Source organism: Macrotis lagotis, chromosome 5, assembly GCF_037893015.1.
Source record: "Macrotis lagotis isolate mMagLag1 chromosome 5, bilby.v1.9.chrom.fasta, whole genome shotgun sequence".
Classification (NCBI taxonomy): domain Eukaryota; kingdom Metazoa; phylum Chordata; class Mammalia; order Peramelemorphia; family Peramelidae; genus Macrotis; species Macrotis lagotis.
The window spans coordinates 223,665,602-223,684,444 of record NC_133662.1 but is presented as its reverse complement, the minus strand read 5'-3'; the positions used below and the strand labels follow the sequence as shown (position 1 = coordinate 223,684,444).

At 38.1% G+C, this 18,843-nt stretch overlaps 1 protein-coding gene across 3 annotated transcripts in view; it reads left to right on the top strand.

Annotated features, from left to right (window-relative positions):
- The first annotated feature begins 3,687 nt into the window (after positions 1-3,687).
- SPAG17 (sperm associated antigen 17) overlaps positions 3,688-18,843 on the top strand; it is a 248,143-nt gene continuing 232,987 nt past the window's right edge. For all 3 annotated transcript variants that reach the window (XM_074188555.1, XM_074188556.1, XM_074188557.1), the window contains exon 1: positions 3,688-3,833. In XM_074188555.1, coding sequence (XP_074044656.1) covers positions 3,747-3,833 — 87 coding nt within the window. In that variant the 5' untranslated portion in view covers positions 3,688-3,746. The remainder of the gene's footprint in view (positions 3,834-18,843) is intronic.

Here is an 18,843-nt window from a genome sequence, read left to right as displayed (position 1 = left end):
TTCCATAAGGAATGATGTCTTGAAGAAAAAAGACTTGCCAATAGGGCAAAATCCAGAGTACTGAACTGCAGAGAGGAGCAGGCCTAGGAAGTCCAAGTGAGGGACTTGCCCAGCAAGAAAGCAGTCCTTAGGAGGAATAGCATGGGACCAACTTGAGAAAAGAAATTTAAGGACCTTTCCATGTCATATGAACTGTCTTGTTCACCATGTGCTCCCTACACTACCTCTTTAACTTTCTCTACCGCTGTGTTCACTGACTTTGTCATCATAAGAGAGTGTCTTAGGTTTATGAGGGAATATTGTATTATTCATATTATGCTATTTCAATAAATGCCTTCATTTCAAGCTAGTTCTGTGAAGTAGGACCAGTTGGGGTTTGGGAGCCCTGGTTTTAGAAATATAGATACCACCCCACCCAGACAGGACCTTGAATCAACCAAAACAGTCATATCTCCTTGGAAACCCAATTTGTTAGAGGTGGGAATAGTTCAGAGGGAAGGTTATAGATGGTTTGAACTCCCCTGCTAATTAATGAGGATTTGTGTAGGCACCATACAGTACCCAAGAAGCAGAAAAGCTTGAGGTAGTAGAATAGGTACCTATTGTCCCAAAACCAACCTGATTGAACTGGAAAGTCTTATTCAAATCAAGGTCATCCTCTTTGTTTTACAGTACAAAGCAATCACCTCTGTTCATTTAAGATTTTAAATGCAATGTACTAATTTTCCTTAATTTAATAAAATTTAGTATACATATTTACTGGGGAGACAATTTAAGTCATAAATGGGTTGTGGAAGGAAATTACAGGTGTTTCAAATGTTTGCCCTTCCTTCTCTAAGTAGACTTTGAATTCAGGGCAATGATGCCATGACAAGCACATGAATTGGATTTGAATGGGGGGGGTGCTGGACTAAGTCACCTGCCTTACCTACTCCTCCAGAACTATCTGGGTCCAGTAGCTGGATAAGAATTAAGATAATTGAAGACGGCCCTGGATAACAGACAATCAGGATTAAATGACTCACCTCAGCTAGTTACATATCAAGATTTAGATGGTGTGCCAACCTGTACAAGACCTTTCTGCATTCCCCTCCTCAAATCTGTGCATATGTAAATATATATAAATATGCTATATATTACAATGTTTAATCTCTGATAAATGATAATATAATCCTGTGCATTATGTGTATGAACAGCATAGCATATGACATATATTACATGCATGTATTGATAAGCAAATGTAATTGTATGTGTATGCTATTATGTCACTTGTGATATTAAATATGGTACAAATATGATTGTAATATTATAATCTATATTCCATTCCTGGAGCATTCTCTCTTTTCCATCATGAATACTGACCTACTTGGCTTCTTTTAAGTTCCAACTAAAATATTCCTTTATACAAGAAATCTTATCTCCCTCTAAACTACATTGCTTTCCTTTTAATTATTTATTTATTTTCTATAGTTTGTTTTGTTTATACTTGAATGTTTCCTCTCCTATTATACTGTAAGATCCTTGAGGGCAGCCACTATCTTTTGCCTTTTGTATTCTTACAGATTAGCTGGCAGTGCCTGGCACATATTGTTGAATGAATATATGATGTCAGGTTCACTATATAATGCATATTAATTATTATGTTATACATGTTTATTGTTCATTATACATTAAGTAGGTTATATATTTTTATATACACATATAAACATGTGATATAGATGCATGATATATCATGTATAATAACAAATTATATGCATGGTATTATATAATGCACCTGTAGTATATACATTATCACAATTATATATTGTGTAAATATTGTGTTCACATGTGTGTATACATATGAATAGACACACTACAAAGTATGCTTTCCTGAAGCAGCAATGCACTCTAATCTCTATCTAGTTGACTAGTCTTAGTCCAGTCTTTAGAGCACTGGGTGTGGTGTCAATCAGATCTGAATTCAAATCTATCTTCCAATGTGTTCTAGCTGTGTGAATCTGGGCAAGTCCCTTCTGTGTATCTCAAGTTTTTTTTTTTTTTTTCCAGCTGCTCTTATAAAAACACCTGCTTCCTGGGGTTGATGTGAGAATGAAATGAGACAGTTATGCTTTGGCTGTCAGGCATATAGAACATGCTAATATAAATGTAGGGGGTTTTTAAGATTTTATTTATATTGAGTTTTACAATTTTTCCCCTAATCTTACTTCCTCCCCCCCACTCCCCACAGAAGGCACTCTGTTAGTCTTTACATTGTTTCCTTGTTGTGCATTGATCCAAATTGACTGTGATGAAAGGAAATCATATTCTTAAAGGAAGAAACATAAAGTATAAGAGATAGCAAGATCAGACAATAAGATATCAGGGTTTTTTTTTTCCAAATTAAAGGTAATAGTTCTTTCTCTGGATACAGATGGAATTCTCCACTGCAGATAGCCCCAAATTGTCCCTGGTTGTTGCACTGATGGAATGAGTGAGTCCATCAAGGTTGATCACTCCCCCCTGTTGCTGTTAGGGTGTACAGTGTTTTTCTGGTTCTGCTCATCTCACTCAACATGCTATATAAATGTTAAGAGAACTTGGGTGGCACAGGAAGTCATGAACATTCATCTTCATTTGTACAAATCTGCCCTCAGATACTTACTAGATATGTAACCCTGGGGAAGTCACTTTACTTATCCTCTTTGCCTCAGTTTCCTCACCTGTAAAATGAGCTAGAGAAGGAGATGGCAAACCACTTCAGTTATCTTTGCCAAGCAAACTCCAAATGGATTCACTTTGAAGCCACACATGGCTTCTTTTACTTGGGATCCATGAAATAACTTTCATTATGATCAGTTTCTTTTGTAATCCTTTATATCTTATTTTTCTTTTATTCTCCTCCCACCCTTCTTCCTATTCTTCCCCCTTCTTTCCGTTTCCCCCTTCTCTTGCCCTCCTTCCCCTCCACCTCTTCCTCTTCCTATCCCTCCTTTGCCCTTCTTCCCTTTCTTTCTCCCCTCCTCCTTTATCTCTCTCTCTCTCCTCTCTGTCTCTGTCACTCTCTGTCTGTCTGTCTCTCTCTCTCTCTTCTTCTCCTCCTCCTCCTCCTCCTCCCTTTCTCCTCTCCTCCCCTTCTTCCCCTCCTCTTTTCTTTCCCCTTTTTCTTCCTCTTTCTCCGTTACCCGCGTTCTCCTCCTCATTCCCTCCTCCGCTCTCTTCTCTCCCCCTTTTTCTTCCTCTCTCCTTTGGCCCTCTGCTCTTCCTCCTCACCCCTTCTCCTCCCTTTTTCCTTCTCTCCCCCAGCCCACCCCGCACCCATCTCCCTTCTGTTAAGAAAGGCCTCTCGGAGTCTCTAGAGCAGAACCTGCCCAGGGACCCGCCGTTGGGGCACCGGGCGCTCTTCTGCCTCCAGAGACAGTTTGGGGGAGCAGGGAAGGGCGAGCCCCCAAGATCCCTGGTAAAAGATCCGAGCGGAGCCGCGTCTGCGAGGCCCCCCGCCCGCACCCCTCGTCCTCCTCCTCCCACCTCAGGGCTGTGCCAACCCGTGCCAGAGCAGTGGGTGACTCCGCCCGAGTGGGTCCTGGCCTCCGGCCTCCTGCCCGGCGGCCCCTCCCCTGTGCCCGGTCTCCGTTGCTCAGGGAGATGGCAGCAGTTGAGCCCGGGCTCTGGGTGAGGAGTGGGGCTGGGCGGGGCTTTGGTTGCCATGGAAGCGGGACGCTCAGACTCCTTCACCAGAGCCAGAAACAGGCGCTTCTCCAGCCCTTTGCATGGGACCCAAAAAAGATAAAGACAAAGCGGGGGCGACCCCCCCCAGAGCCTGGGAACCAGCACTCATTGCCGCCCCCTTTAACCAGGTAGGCCGCCACCGGGGAGGGGGTCTATTCTCTTCAGGCTCCCCCCACCTCTCAGGATGCCCCCGCAGCCCCCCATACTGCCCGCCCTTGTTCTTCTTTCATTACCAAAAACAAATCTGCCCCGTTCTTTCAGAGCCCACCCCCACTCATCCTGACGTCATGGCAGGAGGGGCCTAAGTCTAGGGTTTGGTTCGGGGGCCCCCCAAAGTGCTTTCCTCCATCTCACCCTCTCACTTCATTTTAAAGGGTTTTGGAATCAGACTTTGTAGGCCTCTATTACAAGAGCGGTTATTTATTCGTGTATTCATGTATTTGTCTATTTATTCATTTATGAAACGAAAAAATCCAAAACTGAACTGAAAACCTAATGCACCTTAGGGTGGAGGAGGACCTGACAGAACAGATCTAGGCTGTTGAATTCAGTCAGGTGACTGAAGCAGGATGAAGCAGAATTGTCTGTAGAACAAGGCCTGGATTCAAATCTCAGGTCTGCCACTTAACTAGTCTTGGAATAAGTCATTTAACTTCCTTGGGACTCAGTTTCCTCATCTTTTAAAAATGAGGGGAAAGCAGTATGTAAGTTGTGAGATACTGTGAGTTTTAAGTCTTACGAACTGGTATGGTCCAGGTGATGCACTGGATAGAACACACTGGGACTTATTAAGACTTACTAAGCTGCATGACCCTGGGCAAGTCACTTCACTCTGTTTGCCTTGGTTTCTTCATCTGTAAAAAAACTAGAAGTAAGTCATTAGCTTTTTTAATCTTCAATTCAATAAAACTCAGGTCTTTATTATATGCCGATGATCTATTCTATCCCCCAAAGATAATGAAACAAAAGTAAAATAAATTCCCTCCAGGAATTTATATTCTACTGAATCTCTACAATAGCTGATTGAAGAAGGATGCTTAGCACCATTTGAAAGACTGGGAGGTTGACTGATTTGTCCTCCACAGTTAGTTCTTTCTACTACAATTCAGTTCAAGAGACATTTTGAAGTGTTAAATCTGGGCCAAGCACCATGTAAGGCAGAGTGATCCCTGTGACCCCAAAGAGCCTCTCTTCTTCTCTTTTTAGTCTATAGTCAGACCACCTATATTCTCTGTATTGCCAATTATTCAACAGAAGCCACTCTTCAATAGGCGCTTTATGGATGATAGACTTCTAGAAGGACCTCAGAAGCCTCACTCTCAGCCAGTGAGGTTGGGAATCAAGAATCTCATTCCCACTGTCCATCAGGCCCCCCTGTCTCTTGTGGTCCCAGAATCTACCAATGTATCTGGCACAGAAAGAAGCTTAATGGGTAGCTATCTGCTGAACTGAATTAGACTCATTGCTTCCAAAGACATTCATCTCAGTTCCAGTTATTAACTAAAGTTTGCATTATTTCCCCTTTTCCCTTCATAACAGCTATCCATTGCTTCAAATTCTCTCATCCTCTGGTGTCCAGTCTTTTAGCATCACCCAACAAAAACTTGTCAAGGGCCACATATAGAATTTAATATTTATTTATGACTGCAATGTAATCCATATTATCAATGAGCATAATAATAAAATGTAATAATTCCCCATGAATGGGCTTTGAGGGTCACATATACCCAAGGGTTAGATACACTTTAGTGTCCTCAACATGGTGTTGCTGTTGTTCATCTGTGACTGACTCATTTGGGGTTTTCTTGGTAGAAGTACTTGAGCGGTTTGGCATTTGGTTGGCTACAGACTCTGTTCATTCACAAAAGGGCATAAATATAATAGTAACATGAGCCAAACTACCTGCTCATAAGCCCAAGTCCCATCAGTCCATGAAACCATTGGATATTCTTGGCATTCCCTTCATCTTGGGAGCCAGAGATGGTGCAATGGATAGAGAGCTGGACTCAGAGTCTTTAGTTCAAATCTGGCCTCAGATACTAGTTGTAGGATCCTGAGCAAATCACATAAATCTATATGCCTCAGTTTCCTCAGCTGTAAAATGAGACCAGCACCCACCCCACAGAGTTACTGTGAAGATCAAATGAGATTATATTTGTAGAGAAACACAGTGGAAAATGCATAGTCCTTCTTTCCCTTTCCTATTCAAGTCTTATGCATCTATCAAGGCCCGGATCAAATGTCACTTCCACTATCTTACCCTTTGCATTTCACATTCCCTCACCCCAATCAAAGGTAATCCTATGAATTAGCACAGACCTTTGGACTTCCCTTATTCACCCAGTATTTGCTAGACGATGCTGTGAATAGTTAGGAGGCCCTGAATTCAAATCTAGCCTCAGGTGCCTGACACTTACTGGTTGTATGACCTTGGGCAAATCCTTAATCCTGATTGCTTCCATCTCCAGTCATCCTGATCCATTTCTGGTCATTGGACCCAGAGGGCTCCAGCAGAGAAAGTGAAGCTGGTGACTTAGCACAACCTTCCCCCACTCAAATCCAATTCATGTGTTTGTTTGTCATGGCAACACCTCCGTGAAATTGTTGGGGGGTTTTCAATGTCCTTCAATGAAGGACAAACAACAAGCTTATTAATATAATAGTTATTTCTCTACAAAGGTCACCTGTGGTGTTTAACTATTAAAAAATGGAACACATAGTTAGTCAAAGGAAATGACTTTTCCAAAGCCTTGCTAAAAGTACATTTCTTCCCCTTGAAGCCAAGCACTGTCCTAAAAAATCTGGGATGTTTAGTAGCTGCATTTTTTCCTCCGATAAAATTTCCTGAGGATAAAAAGTATGTGACTTATTTATCTTTTCAAGTTTTCTAATGCATTGAGGGAATAGAGAAGGGGAGAATAGCTTTAGATATTTTAGCTACTTTTGTAAGTCCACTTGAGGGTTGGAAAGGTTTTCTGTATTTAAAACCTACATCTTCCTTTGCAGTTCTATCCTGTGGGATCAAGAAAGCCATCTAAGCCTTCTTTCCCATAATGATTTTTTTAAAAAAATATTTTAAGATAGATTCTGTTCCCCCCTTCTTCCTCAAGTCTTCTTTTCTGGACACTAAGGATCCCTGTGACCTTCAGCTAGTATTTGGAACAAATGGCATGATCTCCCTTTCTCTCACCAACTTGGTCAGCATCCCCAGATGGTCTTCAAGTTTTCAACATCCTTCCTAATGTTAAGCATCTAGAACTGAATGCAGTATTCCAGATGTGGTCTGAGTATTACATAATGTTTTCTTAGGGGTTAGAATGAGTAGATTTCCTACCTTTCAATTAGCATGCTGCATGAATTCTATCTTGAAACCATAATAATGTGTCTTTCTTTTTTCTTCCATGAATGGAATTTTTTTTAAATTTAGGAGTTAGCCCTAATACAGGACTCTATGGAAGCAATTATGACAGTACAAGTCATCTATTAATGGAATGAAATGTTGAAGTACTGAGTTACTTCTATAACATTCTGAAATATGGGTTCTCAATTTAGTAATCCTCAGTTATGGTCTCAGAGTCTTAGGAATATTTTTCGAAGTTTTATATAAATGTCCTTTCCCCTCACTTTTATAACTTCGAATTAGCCCACACTATTTTCCTCCATTTTCTTGATGCCAAAGTTTGGATTGGAGCAAAACTTTCTGTTTGAATTATAAACTGCTGATCTCAAGTGTTTCATGGAGGTGCTGATGCCATATTAAGTCAAATGTTGCAAATATGAAGTTGTAATTTTCCTCATTGAGTGGAAAAACTAAAGATATTCTGTTTCCTTGTCTTAAGATTCTTTAAAAAAACCTATTCAGATTTCCGGGTCCTACACAAACAGCACAATTCCAATAAATCTCTTTTTTTTTTCATTAGCAGAAAAATTTGGAATTCAAAATAGTTTCAAAGTTTAGCTACAAAGAATGAGTTCCCTTCTCCTCTATCTACTGGATAGCACATAGTCCCTAGAGGCAGAAGGAAGCATTATTCTGACCTTCCCATGTTCTTGTCTCACAAGGGGTCCATGTCTAATCCAAGGCACTAAAAGTAAACTGGCAGTTCTACTGCACAGTGTGGATGACTCTGCTGTTTCCATATGTAACTTGGCTTGAGGATGTTCATGAAGTGATGTGGGCAAGGATAAGACACCATCATGTTGCTCCTCCCCTCTGCCAAAAAAAGGCAAAAGTCACAAATAATTGTCAGATTACTAAAATGTCTCTGCTTCCTCTATTTTGACTGCTCACTGTCAGAGCTACTGTGCTTCAGGTGGGGAAGAAGGAAAAAAGGATGACAAAATCCTAAATCCTTCATTTGCCCCCAAAGGTGTGATCTTGGGCAGGTCACTTCATATCTCCCTGTGCCTCAGTTTCCCCTTTTAAACATAAACTGGGTTGAATCAGATAACTTGTAAGCTTCCTCTATCTCTAAGCGTCTATGAGTACATCATGCACTGGTTTAATCTACTCAGTAAATTTATGTAAGTCATTTTCTTCCTGCCCTTCTCAAATTCCAAAATTTAGTAGTATTTCTTAATCTTGAGTTTCTTTTGGACTGCAGGAATGCTCAGAGGGGAAAATCGCTGTTTTCCTAACTTATTTTTTATTGATTTTTTTCTTAGGCTTTTATCTTGGGTAGTCTTGGGCAGATGGAACATCAAGTTTAGTTTGTAACACATGTCAACTACCCACTTTGAGAATTTTGAGTAAATCTTTGTTTTAATTAGTAGAACTCCCCACATAAATCACAAGCTAATACTCATTTAGTATCATTTATATAGTTTGTTTTGCAAAGCATTTTACAAATATCTCATTAAATTCTCACAACAACCCTGTGACACAGGTAAAATTACTATCCCCATGATACAGAAGAGGAAACTGGGGCAAAAAAAAGGTTGAATGATTTGCACAGGTTCAAACAATAAATAGGTGATTTTATTCAGATTTGAATCCAGATCTTCTTCAGTGCAGGTCCAGAGTTCTATCTATCCATTGCTGCAAAGATGATTAAGTCATGTGCCAATTTCCATAAAAGCTATTATATGCTTTGCTGTTATTTTATCATTTCCTTCATATCAAACTCGTCATGGCCGCGTCTTGGTTTTTTCTTGGCAGTGATACTGGATAGATTTGCCGATTCCTACTCCAGCTAATTTTACAAATGAGGAAACTCAAACAAACCAGATTAAATGACTTGACCAAAGTCAAATAGCTAGTATATGTCTGAGGTCATTTTTGAACTCTGGAGGAGGAGTCTTCCAGGCCTGGTGCCTCTATCCACTATGATACCACTTAGCTTCCCCAATAGGTACTAGAGGTGAGATTTTAACCAAGGTCTTCCTAAATTCAGACTTAACATCCTCTAGGCTATTGCTTTTGTTCACTACTCTTATTATCACTTACTATATACTAATTATGACATATATTAATTGGTCACTTTAAAAAATGACAGAAAAAAGAATTAATAGTCAAGTTACAACCATAGAATTGTAGTTTAGTGGGGAAAGTGCTTTGAGACATGAGCAAATCATTAAATCAAAAAGTTTATTCAGCATCTGCCATGTGCCAAGAACTTTGCTAGATCCTGTTCCACCATCAAGGATTCTATAAGATGAAATGTGTGTTTATCTGTGTGTTTGTATGAATTAGGCATGTATACATATGTAAAAGATTTGGGTGAGGAGGGATCAGATACTTATTGCAGGTGGGATTAGTAAAGATTTCAAGTAGAAGGTGGCTGATGATCAGGTCTCTGAAGGAAACAAAATTGGGAGACAGAGGGAGAGGAGATCAATTTTAGGCAGTTTCATTGGAGTGATAGGATAAGAAGTCAAATTGTAGTGGGTTTAGAAAAGAGATGAGAGGAAGGGGGAAATACTCCTATGAAAATGATTTTTCAAGGAGTGTAGTAATTAAGAGGAGGAAAATATTGGAGCCAATTGGAATGATGGGATTTAGAAAGGGTTAGTTTGTCCGTTTTTAAAGGATGAAGATGACACAATTTTTGTAGGCAGCAGAAAAGGAACCCATGGATAGATAAGGAGAAATTACAGGTCGGGGAGGAATCTGTAGAAAAGTTAGGAGGGAATGAATTCCAGGGTTCACATAGAGGATTTGGATTTGGATTTGGCAGGAAAGAGCACTTCTTCATCTCTGGACAATAGTGCAGGAAGAGGGTATGGTCAAAGATATTGAAAGGATGTGAGATGAGGAAGGAAAAGAAGTTCTTAAAGAATGATATATGGGTCAAGATCCTCCACTGAGAGATTGAAAGAAGAAAGTTCTGTGGGAGACTTGAGGAGTGAAGACATTTGAATAGCTGCTAAACCTAGTGGGTCGTTCATGGATTATGGGGGAACATGACATTTGTAGGACTAGCAGAAAAGTCAAATATTGTTGGACTAGAGAATCCAGGAAGTGGGGAATCAAAGTGTAATATAGCCAGAAAGGTAGCTTAGGGTCAGGTTATAAAAATACTTTAAATGCTAGAAGAGTTTTTATTTGACCTTAGTGATCATAGAGAATTATTTTAATTATTTTGAGTAGCAGACAAAGTCAGACCTGTACTTTAGAAAAATCACTTTGGCAGCTGTGGAGAAGAAAGATGATTGAGGCACGAAGATAAATTAGGTTGTCATTTCAATAGGTATTAATAAGGACATGGAATTAGAATTAGTATGTGTGTGAAGAAAAAAGATGTGAATTTGAGACTCTATATAGTTTGATTTTCTCATTTGTAAAATGAGGATAATTATACCTGTAATATTTACCTCATAATATCATAAGGATTAAATATAATATTTATATATGGAGTCTAAAGTACTATGTAAAAATCAAATTATTATTTACTCTGTAGAAGATAGATTTATATGATTACTAATTAATAATTACTTGCTATTAAATTATTAATAATTCATCTTATTCAAAATTTATTTAAACATTTTTGTCTTCATTTCAAATTGATTAAATGTTTACTTAAGAGCATTGGAAAGCCAGTCAGAAAAGTACACTTTAGTATGAAATGTTGTGTTCAAAGCAGAATTACTTTTATGCTCTTAGACAATGCTAGAATGCCAAAGAGTGCTCTCTGTACAGAATAAAGTAAATTATTTTCATTTCCTACCACTAACCTCATGATATAGCTAATTAGGTATTATTAACTGAGAATATTAATAGAGAAGTGATCAGTTTTGAGGCTGAGGTGCTTATTCAGAATCTCATTTATTAGATAAGCAAAGATTATTCAGCAAATTCAAGGGTAATTAAAATTAAATTATCACAATATGATGTAATGTGGGCCTTCATGGTTCAGTTGATCTTGGGCTTATATTGGGATCTAGAAAAGTTGCCCAACCTTGTGTCCCAAAGGCTGTTACAAATTAAGCCTAAACTAGGTTATAGAACACTCTCCTGGAATTAGGAAGATATAAGCTCAAATTGAACCTCAGATACTAGCTATGTGATTCAGTGCAATTCATTTAATGATTGTATACCTCAGTTTCTTCAGTTGTGAAAAAAGGGATAATAACAGCATCAATCTCACAGAATTGTCATAAAAAAATCAAGTGAGTATTTACTCATCCCTCTCATGACTCTTGATACTTTGTTAATTGTCTCCATCTGGTGCTGGTTCTTCCAGGTCCATGGTTTCCTGTAGGGGCTTTGTAGATCTCCAGATCTTTCTCCAAATTCCAAATGCAGTTTGGTGTCTGTCTCAAAATTTTGTTGAGAAATTCAGTTCACTCTACAAGATTTTATTAAGAATTTCTATGAGTAAGGCATATTAGCTTCTTCCCAATGATCTGAAGGCATCAGCCAATCAATCAATGAGTCAACTATGAATATCAGCTAGGCACTTGAGGAGTCCTCCTAATAAAAGCTGTCTCTTAACAGCTTTCCTCTGTACGAATCTTTCAATAGGATAGCATTTTCTTTGCTCTTTGAAAATTTACACTGTTGATTGTTTTAGGAGCCACTGTCTTTTTACTCATTTAAACTGTGGTAATGTAGATTCTGACATTACTGAATCAAATCTATAATTCTTGTACAGACTTTGAAGAGTTCCAAAGGCTTAAATAAAAAACTAACAAAATCTATTTTCTTGTAGCAATTGACAGCATTAGAAGTTCATTTTTTTTGTTTAACAGAATCTCTGACAAATTTTCTAAAAGCAGTGAAAGATTTTAGAGTGTTATTTTATCCTGAACTGTAAGCTATGGTCCATGTTAGTATGTAATTAAGACTTACTGGAAATGTCTATGATATGAACTGAAGACTGATGTCTGGCAGTTATAAGTTTTTTCTGAAAGTAGGTTAGATTTTTATGACTGTTTTCTGAAATAGACTTCCATTAATATTTACTAAACAAATTGCCAATTTTATTTTAGTAAAAGCCAATGAAAACAACTGAGTAACTCGGAAAAATGTTAAAAGAGAGAGGACTTTTCATAAGATCACATTTCAGTTCTGTTTCATGGGCAACAATTTATTATTTGAATGGGTTTGGAAGTAGTAAATGATTAAGTATATCAAAATATCCACCTAGATGTTATAATATGTGACTTTTTATTTCAAAAAAGAAGAGTATAAAACATTAGTACCATGAATGTTTTTAGCTTGTCCCAGTCTCAATGTGAATTGGGTCACATCCTACAGAAAAATCTGCCAAGCTAGAGCAAATCTTGTCTGTGTTTCAGTGTAAGAATAAACTTGGGTAAGTTCCCAATTCCAACAGGTTAAATTCCAAAAGTACTTTTTGCCTGGCACTCAGGATTCTTCAAACTGTGCTCTCTTAGTTTTCTTATTCAATATTTTCTCTTACCAATCATACCCCACATGAACCCTCTGTTGATCTGGTTATTGAATAATACCATGTTGATTCCTGCCTACGTGAATTTGTGTGCTAAAGTCTTATCTTGGTATCCTATGGAGATGATAGTAGGCTTTCAAAAGCACAAGATGAGCCTGGAAGGTCCCACCAAACCAGAAAGGTTTACAGTGGAAACCTAAGCTTTGCCATATATCTGTCACCTGAAGGTAAGCCAAGTAAAGATCATCCCCCCAAAATTAGTCACTGAGTGCACAGAGTTTTTTGGTCATAGCATTTCAACAAGGCTCTTTTGCTGTGTTGCTAAGAAAGTATCCAAAGCTACATAAGCAAGTAGTGACTTTGCACATGCCTTGATCCCCTCCAGAAATTCTACCTCCTCTCCATCCCATCTCACTCTGCTCTACTACTCTCAAACCATTCCAAAACTGGTCATTCTCTGGAACTCAACTCATGCCTCATATTTTCCATGAAGCCTTCCCTAAAAGCCCTCATTCCCATGGATATATCCCATGGCATGAGAATCATAGAATTTAAGAGCTGGAAGAGAGCTTAAAAAATCATTTAGTATAACCACTCTCTCAACCAAAAACTGTATCTAAATATTCTCATCAATTGGTCTTTAATCTCTGCTTTAACACCTTTAAAGATGGAGAACAGACCACCTCTTTGAGATGAGACATTCCATTTTTGTTTTGTTTTGGTTTTTTATTAAATAATATTTATGAACATTATCTCTGAAGGACAACAATATGTCTCTGGCATGTAAATATAGAAAATAATATTTCTATTCACTTTCTCTTTCTGCATGGAGTTGTACTTCTAAAGATAGTATTTTAACAACAGAGCTGTGGCCCAAGGTAGCACTAGTACTGCCAAACAATGTGTCCACAAACTACATTGTAAAAAGAAATTATATTACTATATTATTGACTAGGCCTTCTTGCTACTGGTCTAACCCCACATTCTACACAATTAAGCATTCTATTTTTAAAGACCTCTAATATTTAGGGAAGCCTTTTTTTTATGGAGTCAAATTTGTCTGCCAATAACTTTCACTAATTAGTCTCAGTTCAGTTAATTCCAGGGCCAAGCAGAGGAAATCATAAGATCATAGATCTGTTGTTGTTGTGGTTGGTTTTTTGTTCTCCAAGAGGACCGTGATGTCAGGGATGTGATGCCATGACATGCAAGTGAGTTGGATTTAAGTGACAAGGCACTATGCAATGACACTACCCTCACTTTCTTCTCAGGATTCATCTAAGTCCACTGTTAGATGAGGATAACTGAAGGGTGTCATGGATGTAGTGGGAGACTGTGACTTTTTTAAGCTAAAGTCTTTAACAGGCCTCAGTTTGACTTAGGAAACATCTATTTGGTGATTAAGGATAGGTAAGAAAGAAATGAGGTAGAAATGGTCCTCTTCAGCCTCATCCAAAAAGAAAGTAAATCTGCCAGGGGAAGACCCTCACGATTTCTGATCAAAACTAAAACAAATGCTATTGATATTTACTCTTAGCCAATCAGGACCCAAACAATGAACAAGTGGAATTCAGAAGGGACCTGAGAGATCTCATGAATGTAACTCCTTCATTTTATAAATGGGGATACCAAGGAAGGCTAATTTCCTTGCCCAAAATTATTATGATAATGCTCAGGGATGAGAAAACTTTCTCAAATTCCCCCATGTAAAAGTGATCTCTCTGCTCTAGCCTTTCTTAAAACATTTTGTCTGGACCCCTACTTTGCCTTTATTTCATTCTACCTTATATCATAACCTTTTGCTTCTCCACAACCTATTAGATTGAGCACCTTGAGAATAGGGATTATGTTGTTTTTCTATTTTTATATTTTATCAACTATAAACCCCCAATTTTAAAGATGAAGAAAGTGAAAGCAGAAAGGTTAAGTGATTTGCCCAGATTCCTATGGATTGTGCGCTCCTGTGCAAATTTCCAATATAGGTCTTCTGACTACAAACTCCAACTCTTTCCAAATCTGCCATTAGAATCAATCCTCCCTGATTCCCTGAGAAAAAGGTTGAAACCAAGAAATACACTGAGATTAAAAGAACAGAAAAAAACAGCTCAGCAAAATCATCCAAATACATCAGCCCTTTCTGACAACAAATGCCAGACCCATGGTTTCCCCCACTTCTTCAAAGAGGGACATTTTCTCATTCTCTTCTCAGGGACCAAACTTTAGCTCTTAATTTTTGATGATGAAAAGAGTTTCCCTTTCATTGAGGTGAACCCTGATTCCAATTTTACATTTGTAGGGTAATTAGCAATATTCCTCTTAGCTCTGCCTGCCCAGAAGAATGCCTCTGATATGTAATATTTGTTTGAAAACCCAGAGGAGCTTGCTTTCTTTTGAGGTTGGCCTTATTTTTATGTTCTGAAGTTCATTTTGGACCTCAGATTTTGCTCCAAGCAATAAAACTGGTTGGATTGTACTAACTTATTAGAGGGGTAATTTTACCCGTCTGTTGGGGGTGGGGAGATGGTTAAGGTGTGTAGTGGTTTCTGTGGTTTCTCTATGGAGTAAAATTCCCAGCAAAGCTTTTCCATGTGGTGTTTTAATAGCAGCCTTAAAACTCTCTGATGCACGGAGCAAAACCAAATGAGGCTCATGTGCTAGATTTGTGGGATGGGCCAAGTCAGCCTATGAAGAATGAAAGAAACACCATCAAACATCTTAAGTTCAGAGAAAAAACTATCAGAGAAGACTCTATGAAAGGGCCCAATTTCAGACCAACAACAAAACTTCCCAACCTTCTTTACCCCCAAATTGAGTATAGGTTATTTAATGGTAGGTAGGGGCTTAAAAAATTGTAAGTCTAAGTTGGTTTTAATACTTTACTAAAGGATGAGCAAAATTTTCATGTTCAATAAAATTGACTGATTAATTCAAGAATCTGCAAGTAAGTCCAGGGTCATGCCCAAACATAAAAGGGATGAGGCCTTCCTGGAGTGAAACAGTCAGTGATTCAGAATCATCTGTGATGAAGAGTTGTACCATGTATGGGAAGCTTTCAAATGCAGACTGGATGACCATTTATTGAAGGATTCTTTGAGTGGGATTCTTGATGGGTTAGATTAAGTTGGCCTCTGAGGTCTAGTCCAACTCGGAGATATTATATGTCTAACTCTAATTTTCTTGGTCATTGATCAACATCTCTGCTATCATTTGGGACCTTGTAGACTTTTCTATCCTTTTTTTAGACTGAATCTCCATATCTCATCTAGACTATAAATGCAGAGGCTACCCATTGATCTAATTCCTTGCTGACCTCTAAGGGAGCTTTGATATGCTCAATTTCCAATTTGGGTTGATTTATGCCCCCTCAGCAGCCTGGTTGTTGATCCTCTGCCTTCCCCCTTCTTTGGAAACTTATCATATCAATGCAGAGCTTAATACAGACACATGATTAGCTTAGCCCACTATAGCTAAGAAATTCCTGAGTTCAAACAATTTACTAGCCTCAACTTTCTCATTTGTAGGAGTCATATCTAGCCTTGGTCATCTCTTGCAAGACAATTTTCTCCAAATGTCTTCCATAGCCACACCACATTCCTCTTTTCTTGTCCTTCCCTCCTTTCCTGATTCTATTCCCACTGCCCTTTAATTCTATTCTCACTGCCCTTTAAGAACTCTGAGTGACTCATGAAATGACTTAGTGGCTAAGAATGGGGGGGGGGTAAGAGGGTGAGTACATGAATCCATCAGTCAACAAATGTTCATTAGGTACCTACTATAAATAAAGTTCTAGATTAACCACTGCAGAAAACATTACAGAATAGAACATCTTGGTTCCTAAAGTCCAAGAGGTTACAATCTAGTTAAAGGATGATACAGGCACAAAGAACAACACAAAGAAATAACAGGATTTAATTCTGGATTAGTTTAGAGGAAGGAACAATCCCTTCTCTCTGAGAATAAGCAACAAAGAATCCATGGAGAGAGAGTAAAGAATGAGCTGGGCTTCATTTTGCTGAATAAGAGTAAAGGATTTCAGGTGATGAAGAAAGGTCATTTGTTGAATCATTGAATTAAAAACCCCAAAGTTGGGCAGCTAGGTGGTGCAGTGGATAGAACACCAGCCCTGGAGTCAGGAGGACCTGAGTTCAAATCCGACCTCCAACAATTAGCTGTGTGATCTTGGGCAAGCCATTTAACCCAATTTGCCTTTCAAAGACCTAAAAATAAAACCCAAAGTTAAAAACCCAACTCTCTGTCTGATATATGAATTCCAGCATCCAGCTTCTCTTCAAACTCCATTCATTACTTTTTTTTTTATTTTTGCAAAGCAATGGGGTTAAGTGACTTGTCCAAGGTCACATAGCTAGGTAATCATTAAGTGTCTGAGGCTGGATTTGAACTCAAATTCTCCTGACTCCAAGGCTGGAGCAGCCACCTAGATGCCACTCATTACTTCTTGAGAAAAAAAATTGCATATATATATATACATATATATAAACACTGAAGAAGAGATGACACAAACTACAGAAGATAAAATGTACAAAATATTGCAAAATGTGCAAAATCCAACAGCACTTATGTCCCATTCAAACAATGTCCTGTTCAGACAAATGTCCTAATCACAACCTAAACTTGGGAGAATTCTTTTTAATTTTTCTATGACTTTTTTATAAAGTGAATTATTACACATAATTGTCTTTGCATCATTGCCCTACATGTTTTGATATGAAGGTGATCCACTGACCATGTTCCTTTTCATCATGTTTCCTCTATGCTTAACAAAACTGCTCCATAATCAGCAACATTTTTATATTTAATTCCACATTAAAAAAACTGTTGGTGAATCCCTTTGGAATTCATGTTTCTTGTACTAGTTTGTTGGCTTTATCCAGAGGCAAAATAGAAAACTATTTACATGGGACAATTTGAAAAGTCCCATTGACCAACCATAATTTGTCTCCCAATAGATACGTATTCCTTAGTCTACATTATCAAGTTTCCAATAATTCTTATTAGGGTATAGTTACCCTTGAAAAAAGAAATAACATATCCATTCATTACTGATATTCAGCCCTTACTGAAAGGATAAATTGACTTCTCATGTTAGTCCTTAACCTATAATTCCCTGGAGATTTAAGCAAATAGTCTAGAATACAGAAAAATATTTGTATCAGAGAAAAATCAAAAAAGGTACCAAACGGAACATACTATTGCCTGGGGTAGGGAATGGGGAGACAAAAAAAAATAAGGAACACTTTTAGAGGTTCTGAACTTCTGATAACTGGCAAGATGCCTGACAGGAAGCCAAAGATCATTGTACCAAAAGCAAACCATCTACTTCATCCCTGCCAAATTGACAATTCTGTCACAGAATTGCAGAATATGAGAATTAGAAAAGATCTCCTGAAGATTCCCCACTCTGACCTAATGGGGCCAATCAACTTTTGGTTAAAAGATCTCCAATGAGGGGGAATACTCTGCCTCTGAAGCAACTCTTCAGGTAATTTTGATTGTTAAAAAGGTTTTCCTTCCATCATGCAGCTTTGTATTACCAACCAGGCCAGTCATTTCACATCAATCACCTTTCAATCACCCATCAAAATCAGATTTTGTCCTCTATATCATCAAAATGAAAGGTAGCTGCTGTTCATGCATAGAGAAGTGACTTCAGAGTCAGGTCCATCCCTAGCATACTAAACTAGGCAGTCATTTGATGCCTCAGTGTTCTTTCCCCTTAGTGATTTCTTTTTAAAATTTAATTTTTAATTAATATTTTTTTTAATTTTGAGTTCCAGGTAGCCTCCCTCCCTTCCAATCCCTCATTAGAGAAGGTCAACACTTGATATCAATATATATATATATTTGGAACCATATAGTAAACCCTTCCATATAGCTGTTCTTTTCTTGAAGGTGGTTAGCATTTTCCTTTATAAGACCTTCAATGTTGATTTGAATAATACACATTACCAAAAATCTTAGTCATTCAGCTATTCTTTGAATAATATTGCTATTATTGTATGCAAGGTTATCCTGGTTCTATTTGTTTCACTCTACATTATGTCATAGAAGAGTTTCCTTGTGTACTAAGACCCACCTGTTTGTCATCTTACAGTGCAGAAAGGTTCTGTTACAATCATATATCACAACTTAATCATCCATCCCCTTAATTGATAGGCATCGCTTCAATTTCCATTTCTTTTCCATCACAAACAGAGCTGCTATAAATATTTAAGGATATAGGTTCTTCTCCTTTATTCTCTGATCACCTTGGGAAATAAACTTAGTA